General features: G+C 32.0%; 2 protein-coding genes and 1 long non-coding RNA gene across 4 annotated transcripts in view; all 3 read left to right on the forward strand.

Moving 5' to 3' along the window:
• The window catches only part of LOC109351781, a 10,573-nt gene extending 8,843 nt beyond the window's left edge, over positions 1-1,730 (forward strand). Inside the window, exon 3 of the long non-coding RNA XR_002108277.1 lies at positions 1,720-1,730. This is a non-coding gene — a long non-coding RNA (uncharacterized LOC109351781). The remainder of the gene's footprint in view (positions 1-1,719) is intronic.
• Positions 8,845-11,041, forward strand: LOC109352320 (RING-box protein 1a-like). Its single transcript, XM_019594246.1, has 5 exons — positions 8,845-9,039; positions 9,145-9,195; positions 9,421-9,480; positions 10,549-10,620; positions 10,718-11,041. The coding sequence occupies exons 1-5, from the start codon at positions 8,910-8,912 to the stop codon at positions 10,753-10,755; spliced, it is 351 nt and encodes a 116-aa protein (XP_019449791.1). The 5' UTR covers positions 8,845-8,909; the 3' UTR covers positions 10,756-11,041.
• LOC109352752 lies at positions 13,220-14,821 on the forward strand. 2 transcript variants are annotated; one of them, XM_019594944.1, is made up of 3 exons: positions 13,223-13,760; positions 14,277-14,342; positions 14,444-14,821. In XM_019594944.1, exons 1-3 carry the CDS (start codon positions 13,419-13,421, stop codon positions 14,600-14,602), a joined length of 567 nt encoding a protein of 188 aa, XP_019450489.1. In that variant the 5' UTR covers positions 13,223-13,418; the 3' UTR covers positions 14,603-14,821. The 2 variants fall into 2 exon arrangements, with proteins under 2 accessions (XP_019450490.1, XP_019450489.1); XM_019594945.1 differs by lacking the exon at positions 14,277-14,342 and having other exon boundaries at positions 13,220-13,760.

Genomic DNA, 17,740 nt, shown 5'->3' on the forward strand with positions numbered 1-17,740 from the left:
GGTCATTGGAGCCTATATTGCAAATATAAGTCCTACAGAGAGATTAAAAGGAACAACACCTGAAGAGGCCTCGTCAGGCATCAAACTAGATGTGAAGCACTTTAGGGTCTTTGGATCAATCTACTTCAGGCATATGTCAGACAACAAAGGAATAAATTGGATGACAAAGAAGAAAAACTCATCTTCCTAGGGTATCACACAACATGAGCCTACAAAATCTATGATCCAAAGACTAATTCCATATTGTATAGCAGAGACATCAAGTTTGATGAGACTCAAGCCTGGGATTGGAATTCAGAAGGAACTTCCTCAGATAAAGTGGGTCAAATGAACATAGAAGAGACTCATGAGCCACAAGAGGGTGTCATAAATGGTGAGAATATCAGTGAGACAAGTGATAGACCTCAGAGACAAAGGCAACTACCAATCAGACTAAGGGATTATGAAGTATTTTTTGATACTACAATCACAACAAATGGTGATCTAGTTCATATGGCAATGTTGGCTGAAATGGAACCAATTAACTTTGAACAAGCTATAAAGGAGACATGTTGGTTAGAAGCTATGAAGGATGAGATTGGATCAATTGAAAGGAACAATACTTGGGAACTAACAACACTACCTAAATGGAAGAAAGTAATTTCAGTCAAATGGGTGTACAAGGTGAAAGTAAAACCAAATAGAGAAGTCTCTAAGCACAAAGCTAGATTGGTTGCAAAAGGTTTTCTGCAAAGACCAAGCTTAGATTTTGATGAGGTATTTGCTCCAGTTGCAAGAATTGAAATTGTGAGACTGGTTATGGCAATTGCAAGCTCACTAAATTGGTCCCTAAGCCAGCTAGATGTAAAATCAGCTTTTCTGAATGGTCCCTTGGATAAAGAGGTCTATGTAACTCAACCTCAAGGATTTGTAATTCCTGGACTAGAGTCGAAGGTATACAAGCTACACAAGGCTCTATATGGACTTAGGCAGGCACCAGGGGCATGGAATAAGAGGATTGATGGCTTTTTTCTGAAACAAGGACTCGCTATATGCAGAAATGAGCATGGTATCTACATAAAAGAAGCATCCACTGAAGCATCAGTAATAATATGCTTATATGTGGATGATCTCTTAATCACAAGCTGTAACAAAGAGGCAATAAAGAACATAAAGACAAAATTGAAGTTGTAATTTGAGATGTCAGATCTAGGAACACTTGCATACTTCCTAGGGATTGAATTCACAAGAGTTAGAAGTGGAATTTTGATGCACCAGAAGAAATACTTGAAAGATTTGGGATGTTCGAATGCAACTCTGCTGCGACGCCAGTTGTAGTAGGCAACATCTTGTGCAAATGAAGCCTTTGAGAAGAATATGTTGACATAACACTATTTAGACAAATGATAGGATCGTTGAGGTATGTGTGTGATTCCAGGCCAGATATAGCTTATGGAGTTGGGTTGGTTAGCATACACATGGAAGATCCTAGAGCTTCACATATGCAAGCAGCCAAGAGAGTACTTAGATACTTTAAAGGAAGTCTAGACTATGGTGTGATTTTCTCTACAACTAGACAGATGAAACAAAAGGCAATACATGGCTATACTGATGTTGATTGGTGTGGAGATAAAGGTGATAGAAATAGCACTACTGAATACTTATTCAAATTCGAAAATGCATCAGTTAGCTGGAGCTAAAAGAAGTAATAAGTGGTGGCACTTTCATCTTGTGAAGAAGAGTACATTGATGTCTGCTTAGGAGCTTGCCAAGGCTTATGGTTGCAGTCTCTGCTCAATGAAATAGGAGTGAATGCTAATGAGACAATGATGATATTCGTGGACAATAAATCAACAGTCAATCTATCCAAGAATCTTGTTTCTCAATGGCATAACAAACACATAGACACCAAGTGCCATTTCTTGAGGGATCAAGTGGAGAAGGGAAACTTGGAGTTAGAATTTTGCACATCCCTGGATCAGCAGGCTGCCATGTTTACAAAGCCATTAAGAAGATAAATGTTTGAGAAACAAAGAAGGCAACTTGGTGTTATGAGTTTGTCAAGCTTGAATTAGGGAGGAGTGTTAAGCTGTTAGTATAATTCCATAGCTTGTAGTATAGGAAGAGTTGGGCCTTGAATGTAATGAGTTGAGCCTTGTTGTAACTAAAGTTGCTATTAATAGAAAAAAGGTAGTTAGATTGGTTGTTAATCACGATCTACATTTTTCAGAATTGGTGTACACTCACTTCTCATTCTCTCATTCTTTCATAACTTTCTTTCTTTCAATAACAATTAACTCCATTCATAAGATATATTTCTAACAGAAATTTGATTTTTTTCCTCTAGTTTTTTTAAAAGTAAAACATCATCACCAAGAGATTGGACTTTCTTGCAACAACTTGTACATGCTTTGTACAATCACCCATAATTTATTAGTTACAATAATTTTGGCCAGCATGAAACAATTAATCTTATACAGATTTAAAAATGATATATAAAACTCATTTATAGATGTTGTTGGTCTAGTCGACCAAATGACATGTCGAATCTATCAGTGACAAAGTTGTTTTTCTGTGTCACACGGCTTTGGCAGCTTTGTGCCCTCTAAGCAGTTGACTTTTCACTCACATTGGCATGTGTTGTCATGCCATTAGTCCATCATGTTTGTGGCAGAGAGGTGGTGCATGTGGCGTAGCAATAGAGTGTCAGAAGTGATTTCGTACTATCTTGTCGCTTTTATCTAATCGATGCAAATTGATATGGGTTGAACTACCAAGACACGAGAATGCCTGGATAACGCTCATCTTGCTCGGTTAATCTCTTTGCTTGGCCTTGACGTGCATTCAAGAACTAGGGTAAAACAAAGGTACCTAAATTCCATAGGTATATTTTGCTTTATGCTATCAAGGAGTTATTAGTTAATGAGTGAGAGGTTGTGCTTGAACATTTTCTTCAAGCCAGCCTTTGGACTGCATATAATAAGGATTCTTCGAGAGTTTGAGATTATGTTCCTCAAACATGATTCCGCTGCTGCAGAATGATACTGGTGGTCTAGTGTACCACATCATTTTTTTTGAACATGTACCATGAGTTAATAATTACCTAATATACAACTAAAACAAAATTCATTCTCTAATTAGTTGCATTGCATCATAATATGTGGATTATCAATTCCCGTTTGTCAAAAGTGTCATGACATCACAGATATTATAACCCATAGTTTATAGGGGCAAGAGAAGGGTAGCATAAAAAAACGGGCAAGCAAAGGATTTCCCAATTTGATTGTTGCATGTCGTAATAATTTGTGATTTATACGTCGTTTTTTAGGATCTACTACTATATAGATTAGTTATATTTACCGGGTATTGGAGAAGGGGGTATAATCTATAATGTATAGACTACGAAAATATTTGGTGAAATAAATGTACCAAGCAACCTTGATGTTAATTTTGATTTTGGTATTGAATTACGACTCTTTCAGAATATAATATCATTGTCTATTGTAAAGAAAATGGAACAAATTTGACGGATGTATCTAGCCCTTGCCATTATGATGGAATATCCATACCTAAAATGCATTTAATAGAAAAGAGAAAGGAGAAAGTTCTAAAGAAATTCAATATATGTTCAAGGAAAGCATCATAGCCGCCTTTATTAACCTTCTCTAAGCTTTTCAATATATTCCTTGCTAGAGACGTTGTGGTGTAGTGTATATATTGGTTATCTTTAATTGCTCATCTAATTGGCCCCATTTCTCAAAAACACATTTTGATTAAATAACATGTAGTGGCATCAAATTTTTCAACGGTTGGATTTTGAATTAAAAAATTTAGTACAGGAGAAGATTACAATTCTAATTGAATATAATAAATTATTGAGACCATTTTGCTCAATTAATGAAAATATATCAAATTGTTGCCTAGATTCATTTTTAATAGACTTTGCCGATAAAAAATAGACTTTGAAGTGCATTCTTGTATCTGACCTTTTTCCATCAACGTATCTTTACTCGTAGTGAAAAGTAATTCTCCATTTAGTCCTTATCATAATACACAACTTATAAATTGTTTGCATATGTCTGTAAAATATTCTATCTTTTTATCTTGGGTTTTGTCCCCTCTTATTTGATCTTTATTCATTAATGAGATTATGAGAATCAGCAACTTTTTTGAACTTTAATTTATTTAAAAACTAAGAATATTATTTTTCTGATAGAATATATAATTCGATTACAAATGTGTTAATAATTTTGAAAAGACAAAGTATATACAACGATCATGTTTTTTGTTGCTTCACATTCCTCCTCTTTATTCAAAAGTTAATAATAGACATAACAGTGATAGAAAGTATGTCTCGGAATAATTTTTTGTGCTTGGACATTATTCTTGGTTGCTTATATCTTTAATACCATTTAAAAGGATAGGTTGATTACCTACTTGGGATCGTTATTCTCAAGTGTCTCTCGTTATTCTCTAATTAATAATGAAAAAAATATTTTTTTTGAACAAAACTTTCAGATTATATGCAGGATCTGAATAATGAATATAGCCACATATCTTTGTTTTTAACCTTGGCTCAAACAACTCCAAAAAAAATTAATTTTCGATTTAAGCAGTGGCATAAGTGTTGTTGGACCAGACTGTGACCGGGGAGCCTCCAACCACCAGGGAGTTCTATTGTTACATGGGTATGGGAAGAGTGAAGAGTCACAAGTGAGACACCACGTCTTGAACCAAAACCTTAAGGCATTAGTTTCATGAGCCTTTCCTTCTTATAAACTCTTTTACTCTTTCCTACATATCCAACGTGAGACTTCACACTTGAATAAACCCAACAAGTGTGTGAGGAAAAATGATGCTTTCCGATTACTTTTGATTTTGATTTTTCTCTAAACCATCATTACATTTTGACTCTTGAGTGTGTAATTATTTTAATTAATTATCTTGGTTAACTAATACCCAAAAACATTTTGAATTTATTAACCTGTTAGCATATTTGATAATATTTTCCTTTAATAATTTTTTTTTATATATATACAATATAGTTTTTATGATTTTGTGGGGCACATGCCCCACTATCATAAACATAGATGTTCACTCGACATGAAATGATTCATTTCAGAACTCCTTTCCCCTTTATTTATTATGGTAGATGGGGTTTCATTTATTGAATATTTTTTTGGTGAAGTTTATTGATGCATTATCTCTCACCTCAGTATCTTCATAGCCAGATATGCCAAAATTGCATATCCATCTGTGATTTGTTGTATGCCACGATTTTGAAGTCTGTATCCAAATATGGTTGGGTCTGCATGCATGTTGCTATAGTTGTCATGGCCTTAAGGGAAAGCAAGTGGATCCCATATTTGTCATCATTGACTTACAAAAGCGAAGGATTATAATTTTAATTTTGTTTTCTACTATTTAATTTTTTTTAATATAACTTACAATTTTATTGAATGAGACCATAGTCTGAGATATATTTTTTTGGGACAAATAACATCTATTCAAGGTCTAAACCGTGAAGTTGGAAGAAACAACCTTCCACGTTGACGAAGTCAAACAAAAAACAAGAGTCAAGGAGGCTAGGTCAAGTGAAACAGCACACATAGCTATGGCGGTCCTCCAGCGTTTTCCAAGGTTTCATTTCCTTCTACCACAAGTCCTTGAAGCTGTCATTATATTTATAAATATATAGACAAACATAGGTCAAAATAGAGTTTAATGTTTTCTTTCTGGGAGTTATTAATAGATGTTTTAGCATCTAAACCGAGTCAACTTGACAAAGACCTAGCTAATGAAATTATTGGTATCAAATAGTGACTATAATTAAGGCAAAGAAATATCAAATGTTGTTACCTTCATTCGATCTATATTTTAACTGAAGAAATTAGGATGATGATCTATTAGTATATGATCTTTACATATTTACATTAGTAGGTTATTTCAATTTTGGTCACCCTCTCAGTTTTAGTGGCAAAGCTGGTAAGTTATACTAGAAGAGAGTAGGACCCGACTCTACCCGCTTACCCGGTCTAACACAATTATAATCGGATCTGAAGGATTGGGTCTCATCAGGTCTAAGGCTAAGTCCGAGTTCAAAAATTATACACAGTCAATATTTAGGGTCCGGTAGAGACCAAACACAATTCGGTCCGACTCATCCCATGATCATTCACTCCGCAATCATATTTGTATGTATCTCTATTCAAATATATAGAAAATAATAATATTTTTTTGGTCAAAAATATTATTGATTCTCTAAAATATTTATCGTATATATACATGATTAAATAAATATATATATATATATATATATATATATATAAACACATATCATTTTATATACCAAATTACATTTTCATAATAATAAATAATATTGAGATGACTTTATCTAAATCACTTATGTATGATATTTAGTCGAGTCTAGGGTCAGATTTAAATGTTAACTCAACTAACATTTAGAATTAGGCAAGGAAAAACCTTAACTTGTCCCAACCTAGCTCATGCTCACCCCTAAATTATCCTACACCTTAGGTCTGTTTAGCTATTAGCAAAGGAATTACTTTTATAAACTTAGATTGTATTGTTTTGCTGAACTTGATTAATGTATGCTCGGGTATTGGTTTGATGTCTTCGGTAGAAATTGAATATCTAATTTTCTACCAATAAAATCACTTAGATAAAACATTTTCAATATTACTTATTATTATAAATATATAATTTGACATATAAAATATAAAATGATATATGTATATATACATATATATACTATTAGTCATGTATAAATGATAAAATATTAGAGAACCTATTATACTTTCGATCAAAGATGTGTCATTATGTTGTGCACGCTTAAAGAATGAATATTGAAATATACAAACATAATGAACGAGTGATCATATAATCAGACAGACCAAGTCTTATTTGTCCCCTACTTAACCATAAATATTAACTGAATCTAATTTCTAAACTCAAATCTACACCTCATCTTATTCAAACTCGATAATGATTGGATTAAAGCAGGTGAACGAGTACAATTGATTTATGCTTGCCCGTAACTACTATTATGGTGCATGTCTACATGAGATTGATATTTGAATGCTTCTTTAATGGAACTCAGAAAATTTATTACATTAATTGAATATGATCTAAGTGTCTATATACACTTCTTTGTTCTTTTAATGCCTCATTATGGAAATATGTATTGTTGGTAGAAGATTTATTATGATATTTAAAACTAGGATCTTCTGTGTCAAAATTGGTACTCCTACTTGGTTGGACGCAGATTACATCATACGAGCCTGGTAGAACAAAAATTGGGATTTAATGAAATAAGGGAATTCATGCACTTTAATTCACTATAATAAATGAATTTGGACACATATTAAACAAAAGAAAGGTTCATAAAGTGTGCCGACCAAGAGTATCTTCGTGTTACAGATTATAATCTTACAAATTTATAATCTAACAGGTGCCAATTAAAACTTTTGTTCGGGAATAAAAAGTAGATATAGAGAAATGAATAATGAATATCACATGATAACTAATTACCAATATTTTAATTATAAATAAATATGGTTCTGATATTAAGAAGGAACGAAATGTAAGTTTATAAACAGCCTTTACCAGCATAATAACTTTTTTATTATGGTGAAACTTCTGATATCTTTCTATAAAATATGAAGTGAACAAAATTAATTAAGTATTGAATCGCATGATATTATCTTAATTGCTACCCCTATAAAAATTCAGTAAATTTAGCTATTCACTAATTTTGTTGTTTTCAATTACCAACTGGCTAAAACGATTGAATAAGAAAAAAAAATCGGGAATCATCCTAGAAAAAACAACCTGATATATGTTTCCTTACAAACAAAATGATGTGGTAGAGGTCATACCCAATATTTACTAGTGTGAAATTTTTTTTCGTAGTCCAGATTGATTTTATCATTTATAATTTTTTATTTAAAAATAACTTATAATTTGTACCTTTAATTTTTTTAGATTATATATTACAATATTTTTAGATATTGAACTTTTTCAATATGAAAGAGGATCCAATTTCATATTCAAAAAATATCCCATCTTCTAACTGATGATTTGCCTCTCTCAGGATATATGAGAGAAACATGCCACACATTATTTTGAATTTTTAATAATTTGTTTGCAATTCGATTTTAATTAGCAGAGTCCATGTCTATAAATATTGTCTTACTCCACTTCATGCATGGACAGATGGACTATAGGGGTTTCCCCCTTAGTCTGTAAAATATTAATACATAATATATATTGTAAGAGTTGTTTTTTTAATTTTTAGGTAATGACTACAATTTCATATTATATAGCTATATTTCAAACTGATATTAGAATATATTCTCATATATCTTTATCGTGTATTGAAAATTCTTGCTCGATTTGCTTAAAGATTAACAATCCACTATTAGTTGAAAATTTTAGGTCACTTTTGTTAGTAAATATGAATTATTAATTAATGCTATAGTGAATTATTTGGTTTGATATTAGTACTGTGATCTTTCAAATCTTTAAAAAATAGTAACTATTTTTAAAATACTCAATTTATTTTTAGAATCAAATGCGATAATTTTGATTTTAAATCCAGTTATAAAAATTTGTAATTTTATAAGGCAGAGTAACTATCAAGTCAAGGTCAATGTGAAATCTGTAAAATATGATGTGTGTACAAATAATATTTTAATTCTAAACAGACATAAAAATAGATCAGTTTAAGTATTTATTTATATAAAGCAGTGAAAGTAGTGAATGAAGTAGTCAAACAACTTTGCGTCGGGCCTAATACTGAAAAGCCCATTTATTGGAGCCCAACCCAATCAAAAGGTATAAGTGCTTTTCATAATCAACACAGCACTTCACAGTTATTCTCTTACAGCACAGGTGCGAGAGAGAAAAACATGGCGACTCTTGATTCCGACGTGGCTATGGTTCCCGCCGGCGAACCTTCCAGCAGTGCTGGCCCTTCTTCCAAAAAACCCAAGCGCTTTGAGATCAAGAAGTGGAACGCCGTCGCTCTCTGGGCTTGGGGTTCGTGTCTTTCTCTTTCCTCCAATGAACCCTAATTTCTACGATTCTTGCGTGTTCGATTGAATTTTAATTCTTTATTTTATTTTATATTTGTTGTAACTGCAGACATTGTTGTGGATAACTGCGCTATCTGCCGTAACCATATCATGGATCTCTGTAAGCATGTTATTTTCAATTCAAATCGTTCTTCAAGTTATTATCAATCAATCACTGTGACTATTCTATTTGAAGGTTTTGCTATTTGCACTCCATATTCTCTATTCGTACCCCTCGTTAGCTACTCATAATTTTGTTTACTATGTAAAATTTTGATCAGGCATTTTATAATGCTAATAACTTCACCATCGATTTGTACTAATTTGCCTTTGTATTTTTGGTCAGGCATTGAGTGCCAAGCTAACCAGGCTAGTGCCACTAGCGAGGAATGCACTGTGGCTTGGGGTATGTTCGAAATTCCACCTATCTTGTTTGTTCTGTTTTTAAACTTTAATCTGCGATTTCATGTGAAATACCATAAATAACATCTTAGGATTGAAGCTAGGTCTAGTTTTGTGAATATTGTATAATTTAAGTTTATAGTAAACTTATTTGCTTATTTCAACTTCAGGTGTGAGGAAGGTGTCTAGTTAGTTTGGTTATTCATAAATGATAAACTTGCTCCTAAATTGATGCTACAGAGTGAGTGCATCATGAATATCCATCAAGTTAACCTTACATCCTTCTTCCACTTATAGGCTTATATCACATAATAGCCAGTGGATATTGAAAATTGTAGTTTTTTATAAGCAAATTATATTAAATAGAGCACAAGGTTGCCTGCCCAATACAAGTTAATACAGTACACTGAGTCAATACACCAGTTTGCAAAAGATACCGAAGATAAAGTTACAAATGAAGAAAACCAAATCCAAGATTTAGGTTGAATCCTATTCATAAGATGAACATAACTCACTTCTTTCTCCATAAAGATACCTTGGTTCCTCATTGTCCAGGTAGACAAACCACAACATCCTCCATATTTTGACACAAAATCACAGCAACTGAATAAATGATCAATAGACTCCACATGAAGATTGCATAGAACACAATATTGAAAATTATAGTTAATGTCAGAACTATTGTCTGAACACTTGGCTTAAGTATCCCAAGGAAAAAAACAACTTTTTATGGCAACAAGCCCTTCCTGGTGCTGTTTGTGCTTACATGACTGTTATTGGGTGGTGCCATGGTGGCTGCAATTAACTCTCCTTGAGCTCAAGTGAGACATAAGTTGTGAACTTGTGATTCACTCGAAGCCTCACATGTAAAGCTGCAATATCTTTGTGTTTCAGCATTTCTTTGTTTTTATCTTTTGTTATCCAAGATGCTTCTTTAATTTGCATACTATACTGTTAATGTAATTTTTGGTTCCACAAAGATTTTGGTATAGCTAGATCCAATTAATTTGTGAAACCTTTATTTTGTTCCCTTGGCATAAGATTACTCACTGATGTATTACATCATATACAGGGGTTTGTAACCATGCTTTTCATTTCCATTGCATTAGCCGATGGCTTAAGACCCGTCAAGTTTGTCCTCTAGGTATTTGGCTCTAATTCCTCTTACCTTTTCTTTTCTATTGGTACCCCTAGGATTAAAAGGTGCTTCTTACTGACCTGATGTTTCTGTGCTGGTACAGATAACAGTGAGTGGGAGTTTCAGAAATATGGTCACTAGAACTTTGATGTGGTTTAGCTCCATGGACATTTGGACTGCCTATCCTATGATTTTAATATTTACAGCTCTGCATTTGTTATTTTCTTGTGCTTATCTAGTGGATTTACTATCTCCATGAAAGCCGTTTTGGCTAATGGAATTTGGCATACACTGACAGAAATATGTAAAGTTTTATTTTAATGTCATCATCTGTTTTTCATTTGCTGCCTTTTTGCCGTCTGTGGTGTTTTCTTGCTGTCTGCAGGTTTTATAAATTTTATACGGATCAAGGCATTGTAATACTTGTTTATTGGCTCAACTAGTGGATGATTAACTAATCTACGCATTCGGTTAAACTGGGCAATATTTATACCATATGACAACAAAATTAATAGGGATGATTGCATCTTTTTTTAATGGTTAAGCTTAAAAGATAAAATATAAATGTTTATGACTTTTTTAAGTAATGCAATCATTAATTAACTATTAATCATAATCATTCATATATGGTTGTAGATCCAAATTTATTTTTCTCATAAATTTTATTTTATATCAGAATTCTTTTATTACATATATATTATTCAAATAGATAACTACTTACTATTATAATTTTATGATCCAGAATTTAGTCAAAAGTTAAAATTCGAAAAAGAAACATATTTTGGCAGAAATAAAGAAACATGTTCAGAATCTAGCCACTGTAAGACATTAATAAAGAATCTTCTGTTTGATGGAGCATCCAGAACTAACCAGAAGTGTTATGAAATTAGAATTGGTCTTTGGAAGTTACATTAATACATTATCATGCATAGATATACATTGTTTCCATCACAGTTCACCGCTAGTAATTAACACCCATGTGTTGCCATTACCACATCGTAAGTATCATCATTATTATCCCGTCATAAGGATCCTCTCCATTAATGGAGAGACAAATATTTTACTTTGCTTATATTTTGAATGATAATGATGTATTTTATTATACTTAAAATGATAAATATGTCATTAAATGTTACTTTTTTTTCCAAGGACTTGTCTCTTCATTAATGGAGGTATCTATACTCCGTCACTTCTATTGCTGTCCCTCCACGACGATCTCTTTTTAACCGGTATAGACAATTTTATTAAGATTTACTAAAAGTACAACATATTTCAATTGTAAGGATGCGGGAATTAAACTAGAAAAAGGAGTTATGTTTGAGAGAGGACCAATTTGATGGTGGAGAGGGTTAATTTCACAACCAAAAAAACTAAGAAAACACTTCATTTTGGCTTTAAAAAAAGCATGTAGAGTGAAACGAAAGTGAATGACCACTAGCAACAAAACTAGAGTTAATAGTTAAAGCCAACACAATAGAACGCAAAATTTAACCTAATTTGGCAGCAAAGTTTTGACCCTCCCATCATAAAGGTAACTTATATTTCTCCCAAGGTTTGCTATGAACCAAAGTTACAGGCACAACACTGTTTCATATGCAAGAAAAATCATAATTTCGGGCCTTAAAATTGAACCGATTCCAGACTATTTGGGGTAGAGTATTTGCTGCTGAAGCCGTCAAACGTTTGCACTCCACTTATTCCCCCTAGTTGTATTTGATGGAAGCACAAGTTAATTTAGAGCAACAACTTCATACATTAACCTAAACATAACAACTTTCTTTTAAAAAATAGAACAAAGGGTCCCATTGTTTTATTTAATTTTTAATTTTTTAAAGAAGGAAGCTATGAAGGTTGCTGTAGTAGTTTTTTTTTATATTGCAAGGGAAACAATAAAATACTGAGATGGGACACTCATATCCATATATTATTGTTATTATTTTTTAATTATAGGATGAAGTGATGGAAAATTACAAATAAATATATTAAATTACAAAAATATGACTTAATTTTAAATATGTTCTACAAATAATAGGAATCTAGATGGAAAAGTGATATTGGTAAGGAAAATCACTTCCAATTCCAAAAGAAAACCCCTCTAACCACTAAGGTCAACCTGCCCCCTAAGTCTATACTTTGTTTTTTTTTCTTTTCTATGCACGTTCTCTTCCCACTTTCTCTTTCTAGCTCTAAACTGAGAAAAAAATGCGTATAGACATATATATATATATATATATATATATATATATGTATATGTATCATGTATGGATGTCATAAACTTCAACATAAAAGTTATTTGGCATCGCCATTGGAACTATATTTCTTGGAATGCATGCAAAATCAATTGTGAAGTTTTTTTTGTAAAATTGAAGACATTTAACATCTGTTAGGGGAATATAACATTTGTTGGGCGAATACAAATTATCCTATTAACTTTTGATCCTTTGACAAACCTTGTAGTTCTAATTTGACAACTATCCACGACATTATTCCTGTGCAATTTATTCAGCCAACCATTGAATTACTATGCTTAATTAAAATTTACTAATAAACAATAGTATAAAAAATATCAAATGCAGGTATATGTCTTGATTATTGTTGGGTTTTCAGTTGCTACTTTAACTTCCTCTACACACTGTGGCCCACCCCAAGATTCTATATTATGGGGTTCCCCTTTTTCTCCGTTCTTCACTCTCTCATAACTTTCGGTTGGAAATCTGCTTGAGGTTTTCTCAACATCTGGCCAAACAAAGACTTAAAGACTCTCCCATCATTATTATGATGCCCTTCTTGTTTTAGACTGATTAATGGATCATCATTCCTTGAATTCATCTAGAGGCAAAGCAATATCATCAGCTAACAAAAACCTTGTAAGCAATTGTCAAGAAGAGGAAAGTGGATGGACATCTTACTTTGAAGATTTCTCAAAAGGCATAGAACCTAGTTATTGTTCCAGTTTAGGTGGCTCCTCTTTGGTCTCAGATGCTGCTTCTTGTGTTTCTTGGAAATTCTCTCATCAGAATCACCATAAGGGTAGTAGTGCACCAAATCTCCTTAAGAAACTAAATTTCAAGAAAGCAAGAGCCAAACAGATATCAGAGGATGACCCTTTAGAGGACACTGCTAGCTCTCCTGTTAATAGCCCCAAGGTATATATACACACACACATCCTATCACCAACTTTACTTATTTTCTTGACCTTATATGTTGTGATCTGGTTTTTCTCCTTCCCTTTATCTTTCAACATAAGATATTAAGCTTTGTCAGTCAAAAAGGTAAGGTTTTTGTTTATGATGTGAAAGTCACAAGTTCAAACCATCCAAATATTAATAACAAGGTGTTGGTATTAGCCTAGTAGTGTAAGATGCCGGTAGATCCCAAGTGACTAAAAGATCAATGGTTCGATTCTTGTGAGAGACTTGTTAGGAGTGACAGCCATAAACCCGAAAGATTTTAGTTCTTTACCCATAACATAAAGTAAGGGATATCATTAGTAGTATCCAAAAAAATCATCCAAATATTATCTTCACATGTGAGAATAAAATTGTGTACATAATCCATTCATCTTGCACAACCCTGGAGTCTAGGGCGTTAACCATTCATATACATATTTTTTCTCTTCGTTTTTTGCTTTCCCAACTTTTCACAATACTTATTATTTGTAGGTAGGGTATTTCAATCCAACTGAAACGGTTTCCAGGAGGATTGATGATCGTCTAAATGGTTCTATGGTAAATATGTATTATAATTATTTTCATCTGAATAGAAGAAATAAATTTTGTTGCAAATACTAACCAAGCAAATGCTATATGATTAATTCATGATTGTGTAGGTAAAGGGATTCACATCATCGGAGAATTATTCAGAGTTGCAGACAGATCATGAGCATGGTGAAGCAAAATTAAATGGAACTAATATTGACTACACAGACTTGAAGAAAAGAGGGTTATGCCTGGTTCCTGTGTCGATGTTGGTTAATTATTTGGGTTGACTCATACTTATTATGTCTATATAGAACTATATTCTCTTCTGATCCTTCCTTGTCTCCTCTTTCGGTGTTCTTATATGTGGTGTATATGTTACTGTTCTCAGAGGATGATCAATAACTTCAATATTTGTATATTATACTAAATCGTTGTTAACATGTTGGTAAGTCTATTTATTAATGTATTCATCATAGGAAGCTTAATGGGATAGCGTCTCTCAGTTATTTAATTTGTTAACTTTATAATTTTGTGAAGATAATGTCTAAAAAACATGTGGATGATAATCATGGCATTAATATAATGTGAATTATCATTAATAAATTAATATTGAATAGGGACATAGAACACTTCATGCTGCTATGGACACCGGTAAAAATGGACAAATATTTGATATTGTATAGGAAGTGATCCAGGTGGGCTAAAACTCAAAAGGTATAAGTGTATAAGCCATTAGAATTTGCTTAGTGATAAGGTAATTAGATTCTGTGAATCTTAGATATTCATAGTGAAATAGCCATAGATAGTAACATGGTTTTTTATAAATTTGAATAAGGGTGATCAGTGATAACACTTTTTAATAAACATCGATGATACCTGCCACTGCCGGATGTTAAACATAAATGTGGTGGCATAATATTCAACAAGCATCCTAGAGCAAATTTTCACATAGTTTCGATTGTTGAAAAATGAAGATTCTTATATGTTAGAATACAAGGACTTATATATATTTCGCAACTTTAGTTCCATTGGTAAAAAATGTAGAGACATGAGTGAGAGGAAGGAAGGAATATTCTATGCATGAAATAAAATTAAAAAGCTAAGCATATCCCAAAATAATAAGAAAATAAGTTCCAATAAAAACGTTTGGTGTTTAGTTGTTATTTTAACTGTTAAAAAACTAAAAACAAAATTTACACCATGTTTTGAAAAAATAATCTTAATGCTTGCATCATCAACCATTCTCATTAATATCAATCCTCATTTTAACGTTTATTAAATTGCGTAGTATTGACTAGCAACTACATTTAATTCAAACCTTTTATTTAAGTGAATACGCTCTTAGCAGGTAATATAGCATTTGTTTTAGGCATCAATACTAATCTTTATGAGATTAAAGAGTTAAAAAAAGAATAAAAATAAATAAATACTGAAACAACCATTCAAAGGGGAAGATGTTACATTAGGATCCTCCTCAAGTGCTTCAAAAACCAAAAAATATAACCGACACATTTATTATTTTAATTATAATAAAATAATATTTTTATTATTAGCTTCTTCCAAGATTCTTGTAAGGGGGGTATACATTCCCCTACACCAACTTAGTATATGGATGAAAATATGTATATTTTGAATATAAAGCAAAAACCGAATTGTATAGCAGTCTATGCATATTTTTTGTTCCATATATGCATGCTCCCATCAGGTGCCTGAATCCCTTGAACATTGATCTCTTATGATAATTTTCATTGACACGCTGGTAATAAACAATTGGTATAATATTCTTCTACGAATATGCTTATGACTAAAATACATAATATACTTGATTTAGTATTATAGTTTACTCAAACTTGATTAATTTATAGAATATAATATCAAAATTATATTTTATTGATTAAAAGGAAAGAGCAGGTAAGGTTAAGACTTCTTATTATTAATAGATATATGCAGATTATTAATTCGTCTCCAACCGCTTGCTGGCCGGTCATCTAATAAAGAATTCTTTGAAACGGCTGCAATAAAAGACCCCTCCATGTGCTAAAGTATCTAAAATAGGTGAGTTAGTAATCACTTATTTGTTTTTATTTTCATATCTAGTTCAGGTTATTATTTTTTTCATTTTTAGTTTTAACCTTTGTATACCAGAAATTTTAACATTGAGTCAAAACATACATAACTCAATTCAAAACCTTATAATTGTGTTTATGAAAAGCATATATATAATGTCCCTTTCTATTTTTTTTATATGAGAGACTTATTCTACTTATGCTTTAAGTGTGTTTGGAAACATCCAATTATTTTGTCTGACAAAAAAATAAATTACTGTTTGTGTTTGACAAATAAACTTATTCAAATAAACTATGAATTCATAAATCTGCATTTGATAAACAACTTTAATAGCTTATGAGCCTATATAAAGAGGTGACTTTATTTCATTTAACACCTATTAACTAATTTTCTTAAACATTTTTTATACAACGAAGTAATTTACGGACTATCAATTTTCAGGTTCTAAGTTTAAATTTGCAGCTAGCTTATACATTTCTAACTGACCTATAAGCCTACAGATCTCCATAACCAAAATATTAGCAGCCATTTATTAAACATCAAGTCATGGTTAATAGATTCAATCAAGAATGGATATGTGCATTTTTTGTATTATCAATGGTATTTTATCACCTATAGGTAAGAGAGTAGTGTCTCTGTGGCGTGTGATTATTTATCTCAACAAATGTCGTTCTTATGAATTAAAATTTTGATATTTTTATTTGTTTTGGAATCTAACAAAATGTTACACTATTATCTGAACCCCTATAGCTAGTTGGTAATGGATGTGTGTTTGTGAAATCCAATTAATGATAAAGCTCAATATTTCAATTGCCAACGGTCCATGTGTGGTTTGTGTTAATAAGAGGGTGAATATCAGTTGTCTCAAAATAGTATGTCATTTCATTTGCCATTTATAGAAAAAAAATTAACTATTAAAATTTTAATTTAAATATATTTTTCAATTAATCACTACATATGAAGTGATACACTTTATGGTACAGCAAATGTATTTTCTAATAAGTCAGTCCCATCAAAGAGAGTATACTACAAAATTGGCGAAACTGTTGACAACGATCTACATATAATGGAATGTCACGGCCAGATCAAAGTTATGCACATGAGATGGTTGGAGATTAGACTAATAATTCATAAAGCTAAACAAAACTCAAAAGCATTACGCCATATAATTATATGAGCCTCTTGATTTGGATATATATAACTTACTAGTAGTTTTGAAAAGTCAATTAGCCTGAACCACTTGGCTAAAATTTGGTTAACATTACACGTTAGGTAACCAATCAAATAGTTAACAACCACTAATGATGTGATTTGTGTTATAGAGTGGTAGATCAAAGGTCTGATTCAAAGCCTAAACG

Source organism: Lupinus angustifolius, chromosome LG07 (assembly GCF_001865875.1).
Source record: "Lupinus angustifolius cultivar Tanjil chromosome LG07, LupAngTanjil_v1.0, whole genome shotgun sequence".
In the NCBI taxonomy this organism is placed as follows: domain Eukaryota; kingdom Viridiplantae; phylum Streptophyta; class Magnoliopsida; order Fabales; family Fabaceae; genus Lupinus; species Lupinus angustifolius.